This window comes from Spodoptera frugiperda, chromosome 25, assembly GCF_023101765.2.
Source record: "Spodoptera frugiperda isolate SF20-4 chromosome 25, AGI-APGP_CSIRO_Sfru_2.0, whole genome shotgun sequence".
Taxonomy (NCBI): Eukaryota; Metazoa; Arthropoda; class Insecta; order Lepidoptera; family Noctuidae; genus Spodoptera; species Spodoptera frugiperda.
Genome location: NC_064236.1, coordinates 15,135,733 through 15,160,865, shown reverse-complemented (window position 1 = coordinate 15,160,865; position 25,133 = coordinate 15,135,733). Strand labels below are relative to the sequence as shown.

Below are 25,133 nucleotides of genomic sequence, written 5' to 3'. Positions count from 1 at the left end.
AATGTCTTAGTTTCATTATTAACTTACTTTAATAGAACTTATTCTTAAGGCAGTGTTGAATTATATTAAAAGCTACAGAAAACTAGAGAAATCGCATCTTTATGAAATAATTGTGACAATGTTGTACTTGTTGGTGTGTTAATGGAATATGTTTTAACTTTACAAAATATATTATTTTTGTATCTATGTTTTATATAGTGATACGAGTAATTATTTCATATTTAAAGCTCCTTAAGAACAGTTTTCTTTAGATATAACGGATTTACACAGTATATAAATTTAGTTAAACTAAATACTCATCGGTAGTGTAAAGTTTATAATGAAATTAAAAAGTTATAATGTTTATACAATTTAAAATATCAACCAAACAGTTGTACATACTTATAAAAAATACAAATAAGTTATGAAACTTATAGGTAATATTTTTATAGTATTATCAATAGGCGAATTTCCTGTAAAATAAAAAGTAACATTGACCGCCGTACTCAGAGTCATTTAATGGTTACCTAAGCCAATCCTTAGCAATTGTTTTCAATACAAAATCGTTACTTAGGAATAGTTTAAGTAATCATTAAATATCTTTGAGTGCGACAGTGAGATATACATGTGTATCACACTTATTTTTCTTGTCACACAATATAAATCTAAGTTTAAAAATGTCACGGCAAACATTATTAGTGCGCTCAAAGTAGAAAGGAGCTAATTATTTTTACACTTCAGCGCATTTTGCAGAAATAGACGATATCTTACGTCTAGGATTCAATTCTAAGATATGTGAACTGTAAAATTTCATATCCCGTTTCCGATTATTATTAGATGTACTTTATATTTCTCATACGTGTAGGTTTTTTATTTATTTGCGTTTGTTGTAATAAAGGTGTTTTGTACTTACTTTTCAAATGGTTTACTTATTACTAATTGTAGGACACACTTACATCGATCAAGCATCTCGTAAATAATTGAAATAGTTTCTTTAATAGGTTACTTTAAAACAACTTGATGATCGAAGGGGTAAGCAGAGGTGAATATTTGTAATGTAAAAACTTTTGTTCAAAAGTTTAAGTCGTTATGTATGTTAAACTATTTTTAAACCGTCTTCTAATACAGGTCTTTGTTTAATCGTATATGTCCTCCGGTTAATGACAACTTACTTCTATTTAATATAATAACTATCAGTACTTTTCTACTACTGAAGCTGTAATAAGTAGATTCTAAACTAAGTTATTAGTGCAAGGTTGCTGCACATAGTTGAGGCAGAAGCCTCGGTTGCCGACATCCACCGGTGCTTCCACGTTGTCCGTGTGAAACCATAGTCGGAAAGGTTTTACAGTACCTGTGAATAAAAATATATCTTACTAATACTATAAATGAGAATGTTTAATGTAAGTGTATGTTAATAACTTGCGTGCAAATAACTACGACTAAAATATTTAGAATAAAAATACCTAATCAACAGAATATAATTGAAAAGAAATCTAAAAACTATTTTTTTTTTGAGTGGGGGAAAATCATCCAATGACTTCTCCCGCCTTGGGCGAGGCAGAGGGCCTTAGGCGAGTTTGCGAGAGTAAATAAAAACTAGAGCGTCGAAAAAATTTTTACTAACTAATCCTCATACATAAATCGTGAATCATGTCTCTATGCCCAAGTAGACTGGCAACATTTACCATGTTGAATGGCAGTGTATCTTTGTTACATACAAATAAACATACGAAATCGGTGAAAGGAGAAAAATCTGGTTTAACATTTTTGGACATACGTGGAGTTCATAGATACATTTTTTTTAATTCTTCTAATACACCCACCGCCTCTGGAGTAAAGATACACAACAATTCGTATACAAAACACTGACAGTGACGACTACCATAAGTCTAACAATAAAGGTAATCTAGGATGTTCACGTTAGTGCGGGCATAATAATAGTGCTTGAAACCGCAAAGCCGCAGCCGCGAAGGGTTTATTTCAGAACTGCTATGTTCGTTACCACCAACTCGCTTAAATTCTAAGGAATTCTTAATGTAAGACAGTGACTTTTTGGTTATCACCGTACAAGTCGGAGGTTAGTTTAAATCATCTCTAACGCTAAGTAATACTTAGTTAAGGGTTGGTTTAGGAGGGGTGGGTGAAAGTGGTAATAAATCTCCTAAAAGATCGAGAAAGAAAATCAGAAGAAAACCTGGAAGGATGTAGCAAGTCCTTCATCAGTCACCAATCTATTAAGAATGTTTTATTGCCAATACATGTCTTAAACTCAGTTTAAAGTCAAGTAATATTGGATTGACCGTGAAAAATTGCTCTTTTAGTAGCAATCTATGTACTAAGAAAAAGATTTAGTGGAAAATACGTACGTCTAAGGTGTACGTAATTAAAATAGAAATAGTAGGTATATTATACTTTTGTTGGGTTTCTTATACATATGTATAATCGGTTGTTAAATGTGATTTTACAAGTTTTTATTGAACTCGCAATGTATGTATAAACATATTTGTGTGATGTGGAATCTTGGGATTGAACTTTGAAGCAGATATCTTCAAGTGATTGACCCGAAATTTTGTACACCATAAATAGTATTCCGCATAAAAGCTTGTTTATGAAAACATTTTAATTTAAATTGATTTAACATTGCAATTTGAAAAAACATAACAGCGAAGATTAGTTTTTATTTAAGTCAATGTTTATATTTTCTGTACTAAGCCAGATTGCAGAAATATAGACAATTAGATACAAACTGAGTTCCTGTAATTTTAATAAAAAAATACGAACAATTCAATTACATTTTTCATCCTTCTTTGAACCTCATTTTCTCGTAAACAAAGAGCTAAGTAAAGTCTTACAAAAAAAAAGTAAAGTCTTACAAAAAAAAAGTAAAGTCTTAAAGGTACATTTTCACTGAAAGAAGTCATTAGGTATAATTTATTTTATTTCTGTCCCAGCCACCTTTTACCATTGCAAGCCGTTTCAGTAAGCTTTCTGTACCTAAATCAAATTTAGACGCTAATTGTTTTAAGTGGTTGTGGAAGCAAGCTTAGCTTAAGGATAGTTTTATAACTTTCATCAACAGCCTATACGTAGCCACTGCTGACTAAAGGCCTCGCGGCCTCTCACGCGGAGACGGTTTGAGCATTAATGCAGGTTGGAATTTTAAACTTATAATTAATTAGAAATTAGAAATTGTAAGCTCAGTTTTTCTCACAATGTTTTCCTTCACCGTTTGTCTGTGGTGTCTACATAAGTTTAGAGAGTATATGTAACTCGGAAAAATTTACATTGGTACTTGCAGTTGGTAGGTTTCGAAGGCGCACGCTCGTGCATGAGAAGCGGATGTCTTAAAACTTTAAATGGACTACTAAAAAAATACCTTCTTATGAAAATTTTACACGAGTAGGTCCCTAAAGCGCTAGTTTGAAAACTTATCGCGATAAAATTAAAAATTCCTATGGCAAAAGAATTTTTGAAATTGGTCCTGTAATTTTAATGTATATTCAACGGATAAAATAATCAAGTAATGTTGTCTTTTTAAAATAATTGCACAGATTTTCCATGAATTTTCTAGATCAAAAATGAAGATGAGCTTTTGAATTCCTTGAATTGAGGATTAATCAAGTTTGTTTTGTATTGCATTCAATGAGTGAATAGACAACTGATTGCAAGGTAAATCCTACTGTGAAGCTAGGATGTTAAGGTAGATACACACTGAATCCTAATTTGTCTTACTAACATGCGGAAAAATGCACGAGAACCCTTGCAGAGTTTACGGTGTTCAAACTCAGGTTTTTATTATAAGTGCTCCAAAACTTTGGGATTAATTCATTAAGAAAGTGTTCAAAACTGGTCTTTCTTTTGTATTTTGGTCTTCTTTCGTCTTTTTCTAGAAAAGTCGTATCTTCGGTGATCGATATTGTGCTCGATTTTAATAATTGTTACCCTACAGCTAAATAAATAATTAAAATGAACTCACTCAATACTGTTGAAGGTTGCATCGACAGTTCAGCTGAGAAGGTGCCGCCGCAAATTCTATCCGTACACAGAGCTTGAGCTGGTTGAATCCGGCCAACGTTTGTGCCACATGGCACCAACAGCCAATCATTGGCGCAATTGTTGGGGCCAGCTCCTGATCCAATCATGGCGTTAACTGGAGTATTACTATTTCCACTTAGCGTGAAGGATCGGGAACGATTGTTTACTGTAAAGAAAATAGAAGAAGAAAGTATAAAAGGGAATTAGCAGTAGAATGTTGAGATTGAAAGGCTGTTAAAGGCCGATGAGGAAAATAAATTAATCAAACGTTTATTAATTTAAACGTTTGAATCTGTGCAGATTTGCGATGACTTGACAATCGAGTGCCCGCAAAAGTAATTTTTGTGTAGGAGTTCTAAGTCTGATTTTTAAGTCTTGCAATAATTTAAAAAACTAAAAAACCCGACTGCGTGTCTTTATAACATGAAAATAAAAAAACCCTAAAACAAGAATACAAGAAAAATTTAAGCAGTCGGGACCCATTCTAAATATTTTGAAGACTTAGTGACATACGGCTGGCTTTCTAGAATGGGTCCCGACTGCTTAAATTTTTCTTGTATTCTTGTTTTAGGGTTTTTTTATTTTCATGTTATAAAGACACGCAGTCGGGTTTTTTAGTTTTTTAAATTACCTTTTTTTTATTTTATTTTCTTTTAGTTTTATTATTTATTATATTTTATCTAGTGTCACTCTCACAGTAAATACGAATCAAACGACCCCTATCAAGCGGAAATCCATCGAGTCGTTTAGGCTAGAGAGTGAGAAATATTCGAATTTGGCGCCAAAAATCCGCCATTTTGTTTTTTTTATTATTTTGATATATCCAGTGTCACTCTCACAGTAAATACGAATCTAACGACACCTCTCAAGTCAAAATCCATCAAGCCGTTTAGGCTAGAGTGTGAGCAATATTCGAATTTGGCGCCAAAAATCCGCCATTTTGTTTTTTTAAACATTTTGATATATCCAGTGTCACTCTCACAGTAAATACGAATCTAACGACACCTCTCAAGTCAAAATCCATCAAGCCGTTTAGGCTGCAGAGCGTGCCAAACAATTATACATACATACATACATACATACATACATACATACATACTCTCGAAAAACATAACCCTCCTTCTGGCGCAGTCGGGTAAATATTATTTTCACATTTTGAAATTGCGTTCTCAAAAACGCAGTGTGCATTTGTCTTTAGTAAAATGTAATTTGTTATTGGCTTCAGAAAGAAAACATTGAGATGAATTGCAGGAAAATTGGATTTGTACTTAAACAATTTTCTAGCAATTTGAAAACTAGTTCCAGATCCTTTGGATTCCAGGTAATTTTCTACTTCGACTTGATTAGTTTGTTTATGCTTCATGCTTTTCAAACTATCTTATTGGTACTGCAAATAATTATTGTGATAACTTGCATTGACGTCAAAAGGAGAAATTTTCCGTAATCAAAAAGAATTTCAATGAAATATACAATTTTAATGTTATTTGTACTTGAGATAAAATAACGACATTTACTACGCTTTCTGTTAAAAACCTTTTCGACATAAATACCAATACATGTGCAATATATCATCCATAATAAAGACATGTATGTAGATATTATATATTATATATTACTAGCTTCTGCTAGCAGTCGGTTTCTCATTCCCGGGAATTAAAAAGTGGCCTGTGTTATTTCAGAATTTCATCTCGATCCCTTCAGTCGTTTTGACGTGAAGGAGTAACAAACATACAAACTTTCGTATTTATAATATTAGTAGGATTTTCATACATTTCGATCCTCTTAGTTACATAAACAGTATCTCAATGTAACAACACTAAAAGGAGCAAACGTGCCGACTGTTCAATAAGAACGATTAAGATATCTGTTCGGTCAATACAATTAATGAAACCTACCATCATCTGACCACGGGCATGGTAATATCGATGGAAGATGGATTATTTTTGTTTGTAACTCTTATCGATATTACAATAAATACCAATATTGCGTGATTAATTAGTTTCCAAGATACTTTATATGCTTTTGTTGTATTGTTATTGGTCTTACGTTTAAGAGGTTATCGTTGATTAAGTTATCATACACGAGTACTTAAATTAAGTTACTTTGGGCTCTTCGTTTTTAACAGTAGCTGAACTACTCGTAGTTTACTACATTTGTAAAACTTATCTTGAGTAGGTCCAGAGAATTACCAGATTAGTACCTTGTGATTGATTGAACTATAATTAAAATCGAAAGTAATAGATAGGTCTAAACTAAATAATTCGGAGATATTATCACAATAATGTGAAAGTTTGTTTGTTTGGGTGTTTGTCAATTAACGATTCTGATGTTTAGTATACAGCTGACTTGGGTGATAGAACTGTTTAAGCCACGGAAACGCAGGCGAAGTTGTAAACAAATAATTTTAGGCTCATACAAAACAGGAATTAATAAATTGTTGTTTATTTGATAACATCTGTTGTACGACATCGGCATCTATTGTTATTTTGACACTTAATGATCACAACCTTTGTTGGTAGAAAGTGTAAATGGCTATTTGATTGTATCACGCGAGTAACCACGGTCTGAATAGTGTTTACAAAGTTGATACAGCATTATCGACCTCATCGAGGAACAAATGAGCTTTGTCGCAATATCACCACCCTTACTTTTTTGTTATAGTATAAGCTGGTAAACGAGCAGATGGATCACCCGAAATACTAGAGGCGTTACAAGTGCAGCTCATCCGGAGTGATACCACCGCCTCATAGAAAACCGAAAACTGACGTGAAACAACGCTAGCATTGTGTTTCCTTGCGTAAGTAAGGTTACAGGAGGCTCAATTACCCCCTTCTCTGTCTTCCCAATTCCTAACCTCCATAAGGCAGGTTAGGAATTTAAATTCCTAACCTTCATAAGGCCGGCAATGTACTTGTTAACCCTCTGGTATTTCGAGTGTCCATGGGCGGTGACGACAGCTTACCATCAAGTGATCAGACTGTTCGTTTACCGGCTATAACATAAAAAAAATAACAAAACAATTAACTGCAGTTGAACTTAACTAGAAATATTAACATAGCGAATCAGTTTTCGAACTACATATCTAAATAAAAACTAAAGGAAATCTCCATTATAACAGATTTTTATTTTGTAATCCAATGAGGTTGATACTGTTCATGCCTATTAGGGCGTGTCCACAACTCCATGTCACGACGTCGTCAACGTGGAACGGTGCGGTAACGTGACACGATACGTTGCCGCGTCGTTCTACTGCAAGACACGGCAACGTCGCCGTGGAACGTCGCGTCACGTCGTCGTAAGCCGACGTAACTTGATGCTCTCGCTCAGTTAATGCTTCAATGTCAATGTGTTTTTAACAATAGCGGAAGCAGAATACTGTAGTATGTGAACAATGTGCGGTCTGGTCGAGACTGACGCATGTTAGTGAGGAATGTACCAGAATTTTACAAGGCATGGCGACGTGTAACGTTTCTGCTTCGTGACGTTAATTTTTACGTTACGTTAACGAAAACTTGCACGTCACGTTAACGTAACGTGTCACGTTACCGCACCGTTCCACGTTGATGACGTTGTGACGTGTCGATGTAGACATGCCCTTACGTGTGTTAATGTTACATCCTTGACCTCTTTTAACTGATAACAAATCAATACTATTATTAGTTAATGATTTTTACTTATGTCCTTTTTGTGGATCCACCTTCCGTTGGTGAGGTTGTATAGGTGATGTAACAAAGATGAATTGATTGTTACACACATTTGTTATCTGATTTCCAGTTTATTCAATATAAACGCAAGATCTGAATTGTTACATATATTATTTTGGTATATCGATTTACCATCTCTGTACTTTTTAGCCTCCATCTTTATATAATAGGATCTAGTCATATTTAGTATTACATATTAACTATTGTTACATTTTTATAAATTCACAAAAGAAATAAGTTCGGGTACCTGGAATACTTAAAAATCGTTTTTTCATGTTATTACTTTGCTATATTATGTTGCTTTATGTTCTAACAAATACAAACACGAATATCAACATAAATTACTACACTTCAATGTATAAATATGCTTATGATACGACGTCGCGTATGAAGTTTAGTACTTCGTTGAATTTGTTACCTGTGTCAGGGCACGCAGTGTACTGGATTCCACAGAAATTCCTCTCCATCCTCACGCAGATCCCATAGTCTTGGTTACTGAGCTGCAGGCCAGATACAGGATCGTAGTTGAAGGACCGGAGCTGTCCTGATACTCCCGTGTAGTACTGCAAGCACCCTTCGTCAGCTGTTCAAAACATATTCTTATTTTAGTATGTTATCATGTTTATTTATTATTCAAATTGGGAAACATCGAGGGCAAGAGATTTAATATTTTGATTTAGAGATTTTGCAGTTAAGTAATATTATAAATTGTAAAGAGGCCCAATTAACCCCTTCCCAATCTTCCCAATTCCCGATTTCCCAACAACCCCTAAATTTCTAAATCCCAAAAGGCTGGCAACGTACTTATAACGCCTCTGGTGCTTCGGGTGTCTATGGGCCGTGGCGATTGCTTACCATCAGGTGATCCGTCTGGTCGTTTACCGGCTTATACCATAAATTACATAATACATGAGAATTTTGGCGCAATACGGAACCAGTTTTAAAATCCATTGCTAATAATTCAAAACCTGAGAATCTCGATAGTTTTGTTGGAGCCATGGGAAACAAACCTTTTTTATTGAATAGCATTCATTTTCACTAAATCAAAGCGGCAGTCACCAACCCATTTTAATAAAGCCTGAACTAATATTTAGTTTTCATTCATGCAGCTCAACAATGGACATTTTCTGTGCATTTTGTCCATCCCATGGTATTATTTTTAACGAACTGTGCACATATTTTTCTGATAGCTGGAGTTGGATATAAAAGCGTTTTTATTTACGTATCGGAATATATTTTAATTACAGTTCTTTCATACTTTGCGCTATCTAGAGTAATAAATGAAATGCGGACCCTCCCATCCTATTTCAATATTACAAACATTTTGTAATATTGAAGTAACCATTTTGTACAACATGCATATCAATATACGTACGATACATACATCAGAATAATTGGTTTTACAATTTTTGTTTGTCTGTCTGTCTGTTTGTTCTGACTAATCCCTTAAATGGCTGGATTGATTTTGACGGGAATATTATTGTCAGGTAGCTAATGTACTAAGGAGTAACTTAGGCTACTTTAATAAGTCACAAAGTAATAAATATAATAGATGAAATACTAGAAACAGTTTGTGGTAGCTGATCAAATGGTTCAACTTTATTAACTGTAAACACTGCACGATTATTTGTTATTGCAATCCAATCGTCCGTAATGCTTTCAGCGAAGAAAATAACATCTTTGATTTTGTTGACGGGCTTTGTTTGATATTAACTTAGATCTCTTATGCTAGCATACTTACGTTTCACTTGTACTTTACCCGTCACAAATTCTAAGAAAAATTATTTATCCTACATGTACAAATATTTATTTATTTATTCTTATGGCACTCCAACGACTCATTCACAATTTCATCCTTTTAAAACATTGTTTTAACAGACCTTATTATCCAGGGTCAACTTGTCACTTACAGGTGTGCACAGTACTTAGACGTTTCAAGTTTACAAGTTAAATTATGATAGTTGCAAAAAAGTTATTAAGCAATAAAAAATTCTGTATGTAGACATATCGCTCTCTAGTCCGTTAACTATATCTTACGTAAAAACCATAGCATAAATTATTCCATTCTGACAGGAAAAGAAGACATACGCTTTTGAATTTATAACATAGGTAATGATGTAGCTACATCGACGAAATCGTTAAAGCTATTCAAAAACTATGAAAAATAAATACGCTAAAATGAGTTCCAGCAAAAATATGGTAATCATCCCTGGACGGCTGTGACGGGTAAATGGCAGCCGTTCTTTGTAAACTGACAGTTAACTAAATATGGTTAGAACTCGACCCGGCTTTAAAGTAGTCGGGAAAGGTCAGGAAGAAGACAGATATTATATTACACAACATCTTATTTCACATTCAACATTTGAAATGGAATATAGTTTTGCAAGTATCATTGGATAGAAAAGAAGATTTGGAATATGCCATGTAGGTATACTCTAAATAAGGGAGACTGGGGTCAGTGATTGTCTTATTTAAAATTATGTTATTTCAGTAGAAATTTGTCGCGATCTCTTTATAGGTGAAGAATCGCGAAGTTATCACCTGTCTTTGTGTCGCATTTTTTTTTCTTCAATCATTTTCGTATTCTGTATGTTAAGTCGTATTTTCTGACTTTTGTTTAAAGAACTGGACATCATCACTCCCTCTGACCTGGTGAAGTAATCAGGGCTGGCGGGCAATAGTTGTACGTTGAGAATTGTTATTCATGTTTAATGGCGGCCAAACTTCACTTGTGTGATTTAGGACTCGTGCCGTCATTAGTAATTATTTTAATAGTTAGTTTCTATGTACGCTGCATCTCTCACATGCAACCTGTGAGGCAAATAGCCCGGGTCTCCCCTGCACTTATTCGAAGTATTGACTAAACCTCGTATAATGATAGAAACTTTAAACAAGGAATGTTTTGCAAGTTACATGCCGATCACACGATAGAGTGGGAAACTATTCAGTTTACGTTGTGACTTGATATTTGAGATGCCTCGTCTAAACTATGCATGCATAATAACATAACTTGCCTCCAATTATGCACGTTACGCAATATGTAGGTAAGATTTTAGAACCAAAGTTTGTAACAAATATGCATGTTGTAATACTTGGTTGGATATTTGTAGTAAATAAGTCTTAGGTACGAGAAAACTCAATGTGGGGAAAGCTACAAAGGACCTACCTTGTTACGAGACACACAAAGTTACCTTACCTGCGTCTAAAATTAAAACAAACGACTTTTTCCTATCAGAAGAAAACTTTAAAACAAAATGTAAAGAGATGCTGTATTGAATTTTGCTTCGAAGTACGGTACCAGTAAATAAGTTTCAGTACAAATGCAGATCCATCCATATAAACAAGACGGTGAAACAAAAGATGAATGAAAGAAGTTTCTAACAAAACGTGGGCTTCCATGCAATGTTCACAAGTTTTGGATTGGATTAGGTCTGAATTTGTCTGGCTTCTTAGATATCAGGAGATTTAACAAGGATCATCTGGGTATACGCTGTTTCACATTCTTGCATTGTGGCTGGTAAATAAAATATTAAAATGGATTCCTAACGCTGTTCGGCATGAAATTTTAAAGCGAAAGCAGAAAGTTCAGTTATTTCTAAATGAGGAGTTTCGATGCTATATGGAAGATAATTATTCTATTATTAATTTTGATAGTTTGAAAATATATATTTTAATGGACGGAGAAACTTCTTTTGTAAATAATGTGGTTTAATTTATTTACCTTTGTATATGGTGCTGCAGGGTATCTGAGTCACTTTAACCTTCCAAAGTCTCTCGAACGTCGGTCCACTTGTAACAAATGTCAGCTTCACTGGGTTTGTCATCCCGATCCCAGCGTCAATGTACACTAAAAGAAAAAATAAAAGTGAGAAAAGCATTTACAATTTAAAATCCTATTAAAACTTTAATCTAATAGGATTTCAGCGTGTACCGTAAAAGGAAATGGCGAACGTAGGCGCGCCTGCAGCCAGTTTCTGTCGGCGTTTGGAATATTTTTTAGTTTATTTTTATTTTTATTTTCAACAGAATTTCCTCTTAAGCGGAAACTTATCGGAGAAAATCTGAGTACCTGAGTTCCCACAAATTGAATAAACTAGATTTTCTGCACGCCATTTTCGTTCAGCGAAGTTCGCGTCTGTTTACTTAGTGTTTAAACAGAAATATCGACGTGACGGAAATACCTAGAATATATGTATCCATATTCTAAGTGTTTAGTACTACGCTAATTCTAGGGTAATCTCATTAGCGGCACACCATTCAATAGCTTAGTTAGCTTAGCTAAGTTTAAGCTGCGCCACAACGTGACTCCAAGAATTATAACCCCACCTTGCTTCATTTGAAATTAATACATATTCAGGGTTTAATGTACCACAGTGTACTGAATATAATATCAACTGAGTTGACTGTGAGGTTATGCAGTCGTTCGAGGAAAGACAACTTGGTTTCGTCAAAGGCTCCACGTTGAATAGGTTTACGTTCCCTTTGAAAGCAGTTCCATCGTATTATTGCATTCCCAGATTCCGTAATGCGATACTTGTTTGAGAGAGAACACGATTAAGACACCACCCACGACGTGTGCATTTATGTCTCACAGAAAACACGTTGCGTCGTAGAAATTCGGTTTTAAATGAAAAGTAGCTCGGTTTTCCAGCTTCAGTTTTAAATGTAGTGAAACATTTTACCTTCATGTCGAGCTACTTTTCATTTTGCATCGTCGCTTTCTTGTTAATCCTCTTTACTTCTTGGTCTTTGAAGTGATACCTGCATATTACCGAAATAGCGCTAAAAGATTAACTTCGTCCCTCAGTGTGAGAAATTCTGTACACAGAAACAGGAGTTTGCCGCCGAAAACTTGAAAATTGAATAGGAATACGGAATGGAAATGCGAGTTTTAAAGTTTTACTACACTCGTATGTAATTAATTAAAAATATATAAGTGAATATGATATTGCTACACAGATTACTACAAAGTATCTAAACAAAGACTTGGTGCAATCTGTATGCTTAGTTACGTCTTTAAAATTTCGCAACACAATTTGATGAAGGTTAACAGTATATATGCATTATAACTCCGAATTTAACGCGTGCAAAGCCGTTCTAAACCTCAAATGATACGAAAATAATTCTGCAATTTTGTAACTAAGATTTATCAAATAAGATCATATCCACCTTTGAAAACTAGACCCTATTAACATAAGCCAAAGTGCACAGCTATTTCAGATGTTTTACCTCATTGCTGCCTGCATGACTTCAGGACTTCAGCGTGTACCGTAAAAGGAAAGGGCGAACGTAGGCGCGCCTGCAGCCAGTTTCTGCCGGCGTTTGCAATATTTTTTCGTTTATTTTTATTTTTATTTTCAACAGAATTTCCTCTTAAGCGGAAACTTATCGGAGAAAATCTGAGTACCTGAGTTACCACAAATTGAATGAACAAGATTTTCTGCACGCCATTTTCGATCAGCGAAGTGTAGCTCGCGACTGTTTACTAAGTCTTTAAACAGAAATATCGACGTGACGGAAACACCTAGAATATATTATGTATTCATATTCTAAGTGTTTAGTACTACGCTAATTCTAGGGTAATCTCATTAGTGGTACACCATTCAATAGCTTAGTTAGCGTCGCTTAGTTTAAGCTGCGCCACAAAGTGACTCCAAGAATTATAACCCCACCTTGCGTCATTTGAAATGAATACATATTCAGGGTTAAATGTACCGCTGTGTACTGAATATAATATCAACTGAGTTGACTGTCAGGTTGTGCAGTCGTTCTTGGAAAGACAACTTGGTTTCGTCAAAGGCTCCACGTTGAATAGGTTTACGTTCCCTTTGAAAGCAGTTCCATCGTATTATTGCATTCCTAGATTCCGTAATGCGATACTTGTTTGAGAGAGAACACGATTAAGACACTACCTACGATGTGTGCATTTATGTCTCACAGAAAACACGTTGCGTCGTAGAAATTCGGTTTTAAATGAAAAGTAGCTCGGTTTTCTAGCTTCAGTTTTAAATGTAGTGAAACATTTTACCCCCATACCGAGCTACTTTTCATTTTGCATCGTCGCTTTCTTGTTAATCCTCTTTACTTCTTGGTCTTTGAAGTGATACCTGCATATTACCGAAATAGCGCTAAAAGATTAACTTCGTCCCTCAGTGTGAGAAATTCTGTACACAGGTACACGAGTTTGCACGTCGAAAACTTGAAAATTTAATAGGAATACGGAATGGAGATGCGAGTTTTAAAGTTTTACTAGATTCGTATGTAATTATACATATTTTCGAAAATGTAACAGAAATGTATAAGTGAATGTGAGATTGCTAATATTATCACTACATAGTATAAAACAAAGTATCTAAACAAAGGATTGCTGCCGTTTATATGCTTAGTTACGTCTTTAAAATTACGCAACACAATTTGATAAAGGTAAATAATATACCTAAGTGTTACAACTCCGAATTTAAGGCGTGCGAAACCGCGGGCATAAATTCGTGAATAATATAATCGAATTCGTAAAATACTATAACAACGAATTGGTATTCTCAACCTAAAATGATATAAAATAATTCTGCAATTGTAACTAAGATTTACCAAATAAGAACATGTTCAACTTCGAAAAATAGACCCTTTTTACATAAGCCAAAGTGCATAGCTATTTCAGATGTTTTACCTCATTGCTGCCTGCATGCGGTAACCTGTGGCTGAGTATAAACTGAGCATTTCTAACTAGGATATTTCCTAAAACTGTAGTGAGTGCGGTCAGCATATTTTATTAGGTTGCTGCTGAAGGAAATATTACTCAGCTGAATAATATAGTAGGTAAATACAAACGTTAATTAATTTAGCTCTAATTAAATTTTAAGCCAAAATAGGAGTATTTGTAGAAATGCACGTACCATGAAAACAAGGAACCATATTTCATGTTTTTGTAACTTAATTAGCGTATTCATTTCAGTTAGTAGAAGGTTAATGAAAATATTTCTAATTATTTTGTTGTTTATATTGCGAAATGGGAACATTGCGGTAATGTTACTGCGTGAATGTTCCTTGTTTTAGTACCTACTACTACTACTCCATATATACCATACCACACATTGACTCTTAAAAAATTATGCACACATAAAATAAAGCCACGCTTCGGCACAAATGGGCCAGCTCAAGCGGAGTGATAGCACAGCCTCACAGAAAACAGATGTGAAACAACTCTTGCGTTGTGTTTCGTTGTGTGACTGAGGTCACCGAGGCCTAATTATTTTCCTTCCCAATCCCCGATTCTCCAAAAACCCTTAAATTATTAACCTCCAAGAGGCCGGCAACGCACTTGTGGCACCTCTGGTGTTTCGGGTGTCTATGAGCGGCAACCATTGCTTACCATCACGTGATCCGCCTGCTCGTTTTCCGGCTTATACCACAAAAAAAATAAGCAAATCTTTCTAATGTACCCAATGTTTTAAACAGATTTAGAAGAAAACTCAAGCTTGTACATTAACGTTTATATAACGTTTATATAGCAATTACTTACTGTGACTTCCCTGGTTGTTTCCACAGATGGCCGGCACTGGGTTACCTCCTGACACGATGAACTGATCTTGGTTGCAGACGTTATGCATCTGCTCTGGACCAGCGATTGAAAAACGGTTGAAATCCAACCTGTTAATATAGGACATGTTAGTAGTACGTTCTTAATGCAACCTTAATGGCATGCAGCTTCTTCGAGGTATGTCTAAACCTGCCCCAGCTGTGTTGAAGTTGCTCTGAAGTTGCTTACGAAGCGTGGAGATTGTGTCAAACCCTTTTTTAAGTGAGAGGTCTTTGATTAGTTCGTGATGATCTGGCTAATAATGGTGATTTGTATGTAATGCACTTATATCTTAGTTACTTATTAAATCTTGAATGTATGGGATGTCAAGTCTTTTAAGTGTTTAAAGTTATTACTGCTCCAAAGGTGCTATTAGTTTAAAACACAGGCATTACTGAAATCAGCTTACTGCCACTTGAGCAGAGACGTTATGTATTCCTAAATGCTCTACAGTCGGTGGCACCGAGGATTGGGTCGCTCCATTCTCTATAAAATAGTTGATCGAAACGATTGCCCACGAGTCACGAGAGCCACGAGGCCCACGAGTCATGCTCGTGTGGGTGGGTGCCTTCTGCTGGAGCATGTCGGTTTGCTCTTCGTGCTGGTGGGCTGATACAGTTAGGCCAAAGTATTGTATGTAACGTAACGTAATGTCACAATGAAACTGTAACTAATTGTATGGCACGGTCACGGACTCGAGTCCGTGGAAAACAAACTATTTTAATATATGTATTATATAAAAAAACCACTATATAATAATTGTTTTAAAAATAGTTCACAATAAAAAAAAACTATTATTCTCATTCAATTTAAACCTCGTCTCGTAAGTAGGGCATTAGGTAAGTAAGGCTTGCTCAAGAGGGGTTGGATATTTTTAACTCATACTTTTAAACTGTAACTCAATATTTTTCTTGAAATAGACTATTGTGTATTAGCTAAGAAAGTGCAAATATAGAACTTGGTTTTACAAAGAAGTCTGAAGCCAATGCAATTATATCTTTTCATCAAGTAGAAGGATCTCGAACGTCCCACATTGCTTAGAAACTAGGTCGCAACCTCGCAGTACCTGGAAAATTCTATTTCAAGAATATTATTTTTATAATGTCGTTGCTTATGTAACTGCAATATTCTGCGTTGTATTGTATTCTCATCTACTGCTTCAATACAAATAATACTCATGTACGTCATTTCGAAAGAGTTTATACAGGGTATAAATATTCGTACAGGTTATTTTTTTATTGCTGTGTTGCATCTGTTCTGTTGGTATATATAGAGTTAATTTTTAGTTAGGATGTTGTTTTTTTTTTCAATTATACGTTAATGTTGTCATGAGCACAATTTCTAATTACAATCACCTCTACATCATCATACAGTGGCAAAAGGCTTCATGACACACAAAGGCATCATCACCACACATGAACTTTTATGTAAAAAATATGGGGGCTTTAGTTTTTCAGAGCCGGCCATACTGAAACCCCTGGAAACTGAAAACAACAAGATAAAATAAAGACTTCTCTGTCGATAGTTTGTGAAGCTTTTATAAACGGCGAACGCGCTACGAACTTTGCTACAGAGGCGGCGTAGCACGGTATTTGTAGCCTACGAATATTTCGTAGCACGGTTGCTACGGGAAAATTACGTAGGCTTTACTTAATTTAACTTTTGCAATATGTGAATGCATTATGATTAAATGTGTTTTATGAAAATAAATTTAAAAATAATCTTTTAATCTTCTTTCTATGTTAAAAGGCATGTCAAAGGTTCTGCTTGTTTTAACATTGTTAAAGTTCCAAAAAAAAAATCTGCGTGATTTGAAATCTGCTCAAATGACAAATGTTTTGTTTGATTTCAACTGTCTTAATTTATGTCTTAATGAAGTTGCATGCTTTATGTTACTGTAGCTTTTAGCTATTGTCTAGGATATTTTAACGTAGTTAATATAACGAACCGAAGAATATCTATGAACTTCCATATTATTTAGAATTAGATCTTTTTTAGATATATAAATAAAATTAATTAACTATCTCTTTCTTTTTAATAAACAAGGGCTTGGATATTCGCATATAACGCCACATACTAAAATAGCTTCACTTCTCACGCCTCAAAGCAATCGTAATAATAAAAAAAAAAATCAAGGCTAACCTTTGTCTTCTATAACACAACAAGACTTTGTATCGTCACTAATCTCTTGACTTGTACCTAATGGATAGACGCTTTCTAGCTTCTTAGTACCAAATACAGTACGTTCCTATTACAACGTACTTTTAAACGTTTGTCCTTCAAAGTCTATTTAGAGCGTTAACATAGAAGAATTTTTAATAACTGTCCTTAGACTAGACAATAGAAGTGCTATTTATAAGAAAATGTTTTAATTTTCTTTAAAAATATTATAACACGTTGAAGAAGCCGTTCTTTAGGGTGTATTTCCACCAAAAACGTGCTATGCTACGTTGCTGTGAATGTGTGTGGCTTCCACCAATCATATTCATTGGTACACATAGCTTAGCACTGGTGGAAACGGACTTAGCTAAACTATGTCTTTTATATGGAAAGAGGCGTGTTATAAATGTGTGCTTTGAATGGCGTTCCTACTATCGATACATCGTATACTCGAGCTGCGCATCTTCCTCGCACAGCTACATAGCTTAGTATCAGTGGACATATCTTCGTAGCATAATTATACAGCACATCTCTGGTGAAAAAGTAGCCTATAAAACATGAAATTTACATTATCACATTAGCCTTTTTGAAACAAAAAAATTAAGTCCCGAGGAAAAATATTTTCCTTGCAGTCTGGACGTTATTTTAATATGATGGAAATATGAAAATTCCTTGCAAGGGTGTCGATGTAAATTTTCAAGTGTAAATGAAATTATTTGAATATTAGTCTAGTTAAGTTATTACTGAAGAATGTTTATTACATCTTTGTAATGCAGTCTGCTACGGAGGCTAATATTCTAGGGGGGCAATATACACGTAGTTTTTTAATTTTAAAGTTTACAAGAGAAACTGACTGTATTATTTTGTGGTATGATTTTTTAATTAATCTTGATGATTTTATTTTTACCAAAACGATAAATGTGAAATATGTTTCTGTACAGTTGTTTTTGGAATAGGAGGCAAACTAGCAGACGGATCACCTGCTGGTAAGCGATGAGCATCGCCATTGAAACACGCAACCAGAGGAGATACAGGTGCATTGCCGGCCTTTTAAAATGAATACGCTCTTTTCCTGAATAAAGTTAAGGTACGTACAGCAATAGTTTGGTTTATAACTAAAATTAATAACTAAGCTGTGAAACTATGTGACCGTGTCCACTGATACTAATCTATGTACCTGGGCGAGTAAGATTGTACTATGACAATGCGTCGCCGCAAAATGCGCGGTATGGGAATGCGATGTATCGATAGCATGGAAGCCATCCATAGCACACAGCTTTAACTGAGTCCGTTTCCACCAGTGCTAAGCTATGTGTACCAATGAATATAATTGGAAGAAGCCAACCGCATCCACATCAACGTAGCTATAGCACATCTCTGTTGGAAAATCACCCTTATTCTTAATTCAATAACTTACCTAATTTGACAAACATCAGGATGGGATTTGATGACAGTCAGTTCACAGGAACCTGTGCCATCGTACACAGATGGATATCCCGAGTTCACGAAGTATGTACCATTTTCAGATGTGGAACTGCCACATGACGTCATAACTGAAAGTAATTAAATATTGTGTTTTATTACTTAGAAGATAAGAATCAATTTCGCTTGATGCCATAAACGGGCTCTGACGTCATTTCAGTTGTCATCTATAATTAATTATTAATATTGTTTTTTTTAACCTCTTGTGTTTTATACATATATAATATGTTTAAACACAACACACCCAGATAGACCGTAAGTCTTTACAGTAAGGTTAATTTTTTAAATTTATTAATGTGTATGCATTTATGTTGGTACAATATTGACAGGCCTTAAGCCATTAATATAAGGTTCATTTTTGTAATTCAAATTTGTTCTATACGTGTTAGAAATGTTATGTATTTTCTTGTATTGAAAATTCCATTTTACTTTGCCATAACTTGTAGAACTAAATCATTATAAATAATTTGATTATAAATTATTAGACTACAACGTAACTAAATAATGCATCATGTTATTTTACTTAAGTCCTCCAATATTGGAGGACTTAAGTAAAAAAATTAATAATAATAAGTGTTATATCTCAATATATATATAATATATATCTCAATATAATACAATATAATCAATGGCCATGACAACGAAGCCACACCTCTTTGTTTCAGTTTCAGGCAGAGACACGCCTACACAATCGAGGACACACCCACTTTTGAATTATTGCTCGAGCTGGATAGATTATACCTCTTTGATATGCAATCGCGAGTTGACGCTGTTATTACGGATCGCGCCCACGAAGGCTACTTGTATTCAGGAACTCCATTTTTGTATAGTTTCTTTTATATTTTGTTATTGTTTTTAAAGATTTTTATATTAAACATTATTATTTTTAGAAGCTTAATGATCTGTTTTCTAAATCTTTGAAAAACACTCGATATTACATTGTACTTATCTTAATATTATGTTAATCAATATCTAACATCCGAGAACTTAAATGAATAATTAAAATAATGTTTTAAACACACTTACATATACAACAGAGTCCAAATCCGTTTGCGCAGTAGCCGTTAGCTGAGCCCCCTCTTGCGGTGCACTCCCGCGCAGTCATACAAGTCCCGTTGTCTCCTGATGCGCCCGCACAACCGCCGTTTGGGAATGTCACCACCGTGAATAGTGACAAAACTGTGTGAAAGAGATTAGACTTTATTTTAATAAAAATAATGGTGCAAATAGCAACCAAAGGTCAGGCAGGTTAGTAAGACCTAAGCAGCTTTGTCCAGGACAAATGTAACAGCACCTTTTGCACAACTGTGCACCTACTGCACTGCAAACCTGCAGTGGACAGGTGATCGACTGCTGCGCAACGTTACTCGCAATTATAAAAGATGATCGTGATTCGGCACCAATCACCATTCAAATTGTAACCTTAAAACTTTTGGAATCAATCTTATTTGGGTACCCTGTGAACATATAACATTATTTAAGTTAAATTATACACATTTAGAAAATGTTTCGAAAATGCACAAATGTGTGAGATTAAAATATCACTCTTACCATCAGTCGACTTTTAGTACCAAAAAGTTTCGGAAAACCGGTTGTCGCTGTAATGCTATCGACCGAGGGGAGCAAAGTTGTCGATGTTACAACTAGATGGCGTTGGGATCGAGTTAGATCGCGCTATCGTTTCGTTCATGAGTATCATGACTAGCCAGCACTTCGATTGCTGCAAGTACCTACCATTGCTACGATGCAGCACTAACCAATATTTTTGAAAACTGTTCTTAACGAAACAGTTATATCTAATGATGAAAAGCTAATATTACCACACAGAGGCGCTTATCTATAATTTGTGATGTAACATAGCGTGATATTTAGGAATAATTTAAATAGTAAACGATTTTAAGTTTACATTGACTTCTATAAGATTTTTTTTTGTAACTATACTCATTCGTCTATGTCGTAGAACTAAACTATTTGTAAGACTACTGGCCCCTCGTATTTGTGCGTCAGATTCAAATTAATTTATATTATGTTTATATTTCACAATTGACTAAAACGTTTTCCTGTTTTTCTAAGTTTTTCGTCAGTAAGTGAAGTTGTCAATTATAGTCTGATCTGCTAAATAAACCAGCAAGGAGTTCTCGTTTTATTGGGAAAGATATTTTGATTTGTAAAGCCTACTCCTCGCATATCTTTAGTTATTACATTAGTTACCCTGAAGAGGTAGCTACAGTGATAAATTGACTCCTGCCTACGCACGGTACGGAAACTCTCATATCAATCTGTCTTATCTTTTAGAACATAATACACTAAGGTGTATTGAAGAAAACGTGGATCGTAAAACTTGTCATAGCTATTGCTTAAGTACGTTTTAAACTATTACATAAATTAGACTGTCATATTCAGAGACAGTTAAAGATTACTTAAACAATTCCTTACTGACGATTTTGTTCAAGAAACAATTAACAAATAACCGAGTTAACAGTTAACGGTAACGGCGGTAAAATACTTATTTTAAATAGGTACGGTATTGAAAACGTCGACATTCTGGTTTCACCAGTCAACTGTTAGTACCAAAAAATTTTCGGCAAACCGGTTGTCGCTGTATCGACCATGGAGGAGCAAAGTTGCCGATGTTACAACTAGATGGTGTTGGGATCGAGTTAGATCGCGCTATCGTTTCGTTCATGAGTAACGTGACTACCCGCTGACTGCTCTCTGTCTTTCAATTTGTCTTCCATTAGTATGTAAGTAGGTAGGAAGGTAGTTAGGTAGTTAGGTACCCTAAACCGCTTACTGATATTTTCATATTTTTGCAGCCATTCGATAAGAATGGTTATAATTTGTAAAAAATACTTGTTACTGAATTCAATTCTATAAAATAGATAAAGAACAATATTAGTATTTAATAGTAAGTCGAAACTATTAATTAATAGTATCAGCTATAGCACTCAAGATACTGAAACGATTCCACACGGGCGGCTGAGGAGGGACGCAATTTTTAGCCCGTGTGTGTGTCCATGATGCCATGTGAACATCAGCCAACATGGGTTATACAAAACGTGGAAGCTGCAACAGTGCCCTGCACGCATTTATTATACTGATCTATTAGCAACACAGTAAACACCATTAACATAACTGCCAACATGCATACTTCTAAATCCTATTGAACTCCTCAATCTAGTTCCCAATCTATCCTAAAATCCTCAATTACTTTGAGATCTATTTCTATCCTTTCAACATACTTTATTACATGGTGGAACTTCATATATTACAATTACACTTAAGTACTTACGGAAAGTAAAGTATCACACCAACAGATATCACGTTTTACATCTGTTAAGTATATATGGAGCTAAGTAACAATACGATGGTCCAATCTCTTCTTAAAATAACGTGCCTTACAAATCAAAGTTAAAGCGCCTTGTTAATTTAGTTTAAATCTGCACAAGTCCATATTTGCTTTTGCGAAATGCTCAGGAGCTTTAAACAGGAATTTAATTAAATTGTAGAAACGATTTTATAATTATGTGTGACTTTCTTTTTTATCTAATGGTCTTGTTTTGGTAAGTTCTTGAGTTTGATGAGTTTATTTAATTAAACATATGTAGGTACGCAGATTGTTAATACAACATTGCATTTAAAGGTGGTAACATAAAATAGATTAAACATGATGCAGCACGTTGCGCAGATAAATTATACTCGCTAGTACTCGTATTATATACATTACACATCCAAGGAAAACAAAAAGTAATTGATTTTGTAAGTTTTGTTGGCGTAATCGATAGTTGATAAAAATTAAACGCGAGATGGCGGTGTTAGAAAGATTTGCGTAAGAATAAAACTATACTACTCGTACCTAAAATATTCTTGAAAGTGTTTTGTATGTACCTATCTATGTATGTATGTTTGATTATAATACAATATTATATTGCCAATACTGTGTTGGGTAAAGTATTAATGAAATTTTATGGATTTTCAGTTGTAACTTAGTTATAAAGCCATCACATTTGCTAATATATTACAGGGTAGTTATAAAAAAGATTATGATGGTAAAACTAGTATTTTTTAACTAACCATTACAAAGTGAACTTTGTGTGAAATGACAAAATCTCTTAAAATATTACAGCTTACGTATTTTTTAAAAGTAAGTTAGCTAGTTTTTTTTTCTTTATTATTTAAGGGGTTTTTATCCAAATGGATACGTCAACCCCATCGTACCTTATTATCTAATTTACACTCAGCTAATCAAGTTAGCTAGCTAGTTATAGAATGTTTCACCATAGATCTATCAATCGATCCTGGTTCGCGGAGTGGAGTTGTCCACATCGTAACTAGATGGCGTTGGGATCGAGTTAGATCGCGCTATGGTTTCCTTACACGGAAACTATGACTAGCCGTCGCTTCAAGTATCGCGTATTGTTCATTGATCGACGGATGACGGCTTAACAGACGTCACGTCGTATTTTTTGGAAAAAAACTGTTCTTAACACGAACAGTTTTAAAATTACATAAAAATCGTAATTATAATCGTACTAAGCAGATTTTTATAAAATAAGAACAAAGTCTACGTGATACACCAGTGGCGCAATGACTTGTAATTCAAGGAGCACCAATGACGGCAACTTTCTTAATTCATTTTATAACTATTTTTGTATTTTCTATGCACAATTTTTTTTTACTTAATTGGGTTCACAAATACATTTAACACACCTACTCAAACTTCACAACAACTCAATACAGTTTATCGTATACTTTTTTATTTTGTTTACGTTTCCAATGTTCTGACATTGCAAGAAACCGGTTTCAAGCAGTACTTTCAAATAACAATAGACGGAATACCTACTCGCAAGTGTTTACTTGTGAATTAATAATATCATGGCATGTTTCTTGTGACAGTTTATACGGTCTTATTTATCTTCACTTTCTTTAGATTCACTTTGAACGCCACGGGAGTCACCGGTGACCGACGTTAGCGGAGGATTTGCTTTCAACAGTTTTCAATTGGCAGTCAAAGACTTAAATTAAAGAATGACCGCTAACAATTCCTCCATACTAAATCCTGTCTAATGACAATTTTATTTTACGGTTAAGAAATAAATATCTATTGATTGAAAAATCAGCCCTGAACAAACGAAACGAACAGCGAAAACACTCAGTACACTCACTCATAAGTTTAAAGCAAAATTATTCTATATCTAACTCAAACAATCCTCTAATCTGGCGCTGATCTGTAGCAGTTGTCTACAGAATCAACACAACTAAAAGCTAATCCACGCTTTGGTTCGCAAGAGTCAATAGCAGAAGCTTACATAATTCCGCTACCTGGTAAAATGGATGAGGAAACTTAGTATTTAAGTTGATCTAGACATCCTCCCTAGTTTGTCTTTACCATTGTGAAAACTAATTAATATCTTGTTCTAGATCATTGTAGGCTAAGCTGGATAACTATGATTTTCAACATTAAGTAGATTTGGTTTTAATATCTGAAGTTCTCAATCTGTAATCTTCTTTGGGGAATTAGGAAATTAAAAATGAGCTGAGTTTTTAATTAGCTGCGTTCGCGATGACGTTGTTAAGTCTATAGTTGGAGTTCATTGGATTATTGTTTGTATGTTAAGTGCTACTTGACCTATTTTTCAATGTGATCATTGTTACTCAGATTTTTGTATTAATTAGTTAAAATACGAGCGTCTTTTGTAATTAGTGGTAAGGTAGGAGCTTTAGAATTAAATTTTTCTGTTGCAGCTCAGATTTAATTAGTAATAATAATATGGTTTAGAGATGTTGTAGGTACTGTGTTTTGTCATAGGTAATTTATTTTTAGAAAATATATCTTTGCATAGTACACTCGCACAATTAAATAATAGTTAGTAAATATATATGTGTGTTCATAAAGTACAATTAGTATAGTACACATGCCTGTTTTAGTCAAATTATTATGATTCGCTAGCATAATTTACATAAGACAATAGCGGTTGCTTATCTATGAAAATAATATATCAAACAATACCACCATACTTACACCTGCTTTCTTTTGTTCCTGGCGGCCAAAACCGGTGATCCTTCGATACATCTTGCACTTTCCCTTTAAGTCGATTAGCGAAAACTCCTCTAGCCTTCGAAAACCCCTCACTGGCTTCACAAAACCCATACAAAACCGCGATAATCACCAAATTGCCTCTCATCTTCACCAG

At 34.6% G+C, this 25,133-nt stretch overlaps 1 protein-coding gene and 1 long non-coding RNA gene across 2 annotated transcripts in view; one reads left to right on the top strand and one right to left on the bottom strand.

The window, feature by feature from the left end:
• The window catches only part of LOC126912343 (uncharacterized), a 62,051-nt gene that overhangs the window by 19,641 nt on the left and 17,277 nt on the right, over window positions 1-25,133 (top strand). The gene's annotated exons all lie outside the window — the stretch shown is intronic.
• LOC118266193 (uncharacterized) lies at window positions 628-25,133 on the bottom strand. The gene is made up of 8 exons (XM_035579591.2): window positions 24,962-25,133; window positions 19,966-20,118; window positions 18,875-19,010; window positions 15,241-15,368; window positions 11,443-11,568; window positions 8,140-8,304; window positions 3,959-4,183; window positions 628-1,333 (listed from the first exon to the last, which is right to left on the bottom strand). Exons 1-8 carry the CDS (start codon window positions 25,122-25,124, stop codon window positions 1,212-1,214), a joined length of 1,218 nt encoding a protein of 405 aa, XP_035435484.1. The 5' UTR covers window positions 25,125-25,133; the 3' UTR covers window positions 628-1,211.

Coding starts and splice junctions, on each gene's coding strand:
- LOC118266193 (XM_035579591.2), bottom strand. CDS start 25,124: ATGAGAGGCAATTTGGTGATTATCGCGGTTTTGTATGGGTTTTGTGAA. Junction 8,305..11,442: donor CTGCAGCACCATATACAAAG/GTAAATAAATTA, acceptor TGTTTTGAACAG/CTGACGAAGGGTGCTTGCAG. Junction 4,184..8,139: donor CACTGCGTGCCCTGACACAG/GTAACAAATTCA, acceptor TTTTCTTTACAG/TAAACAATCGTTCCCGATCC.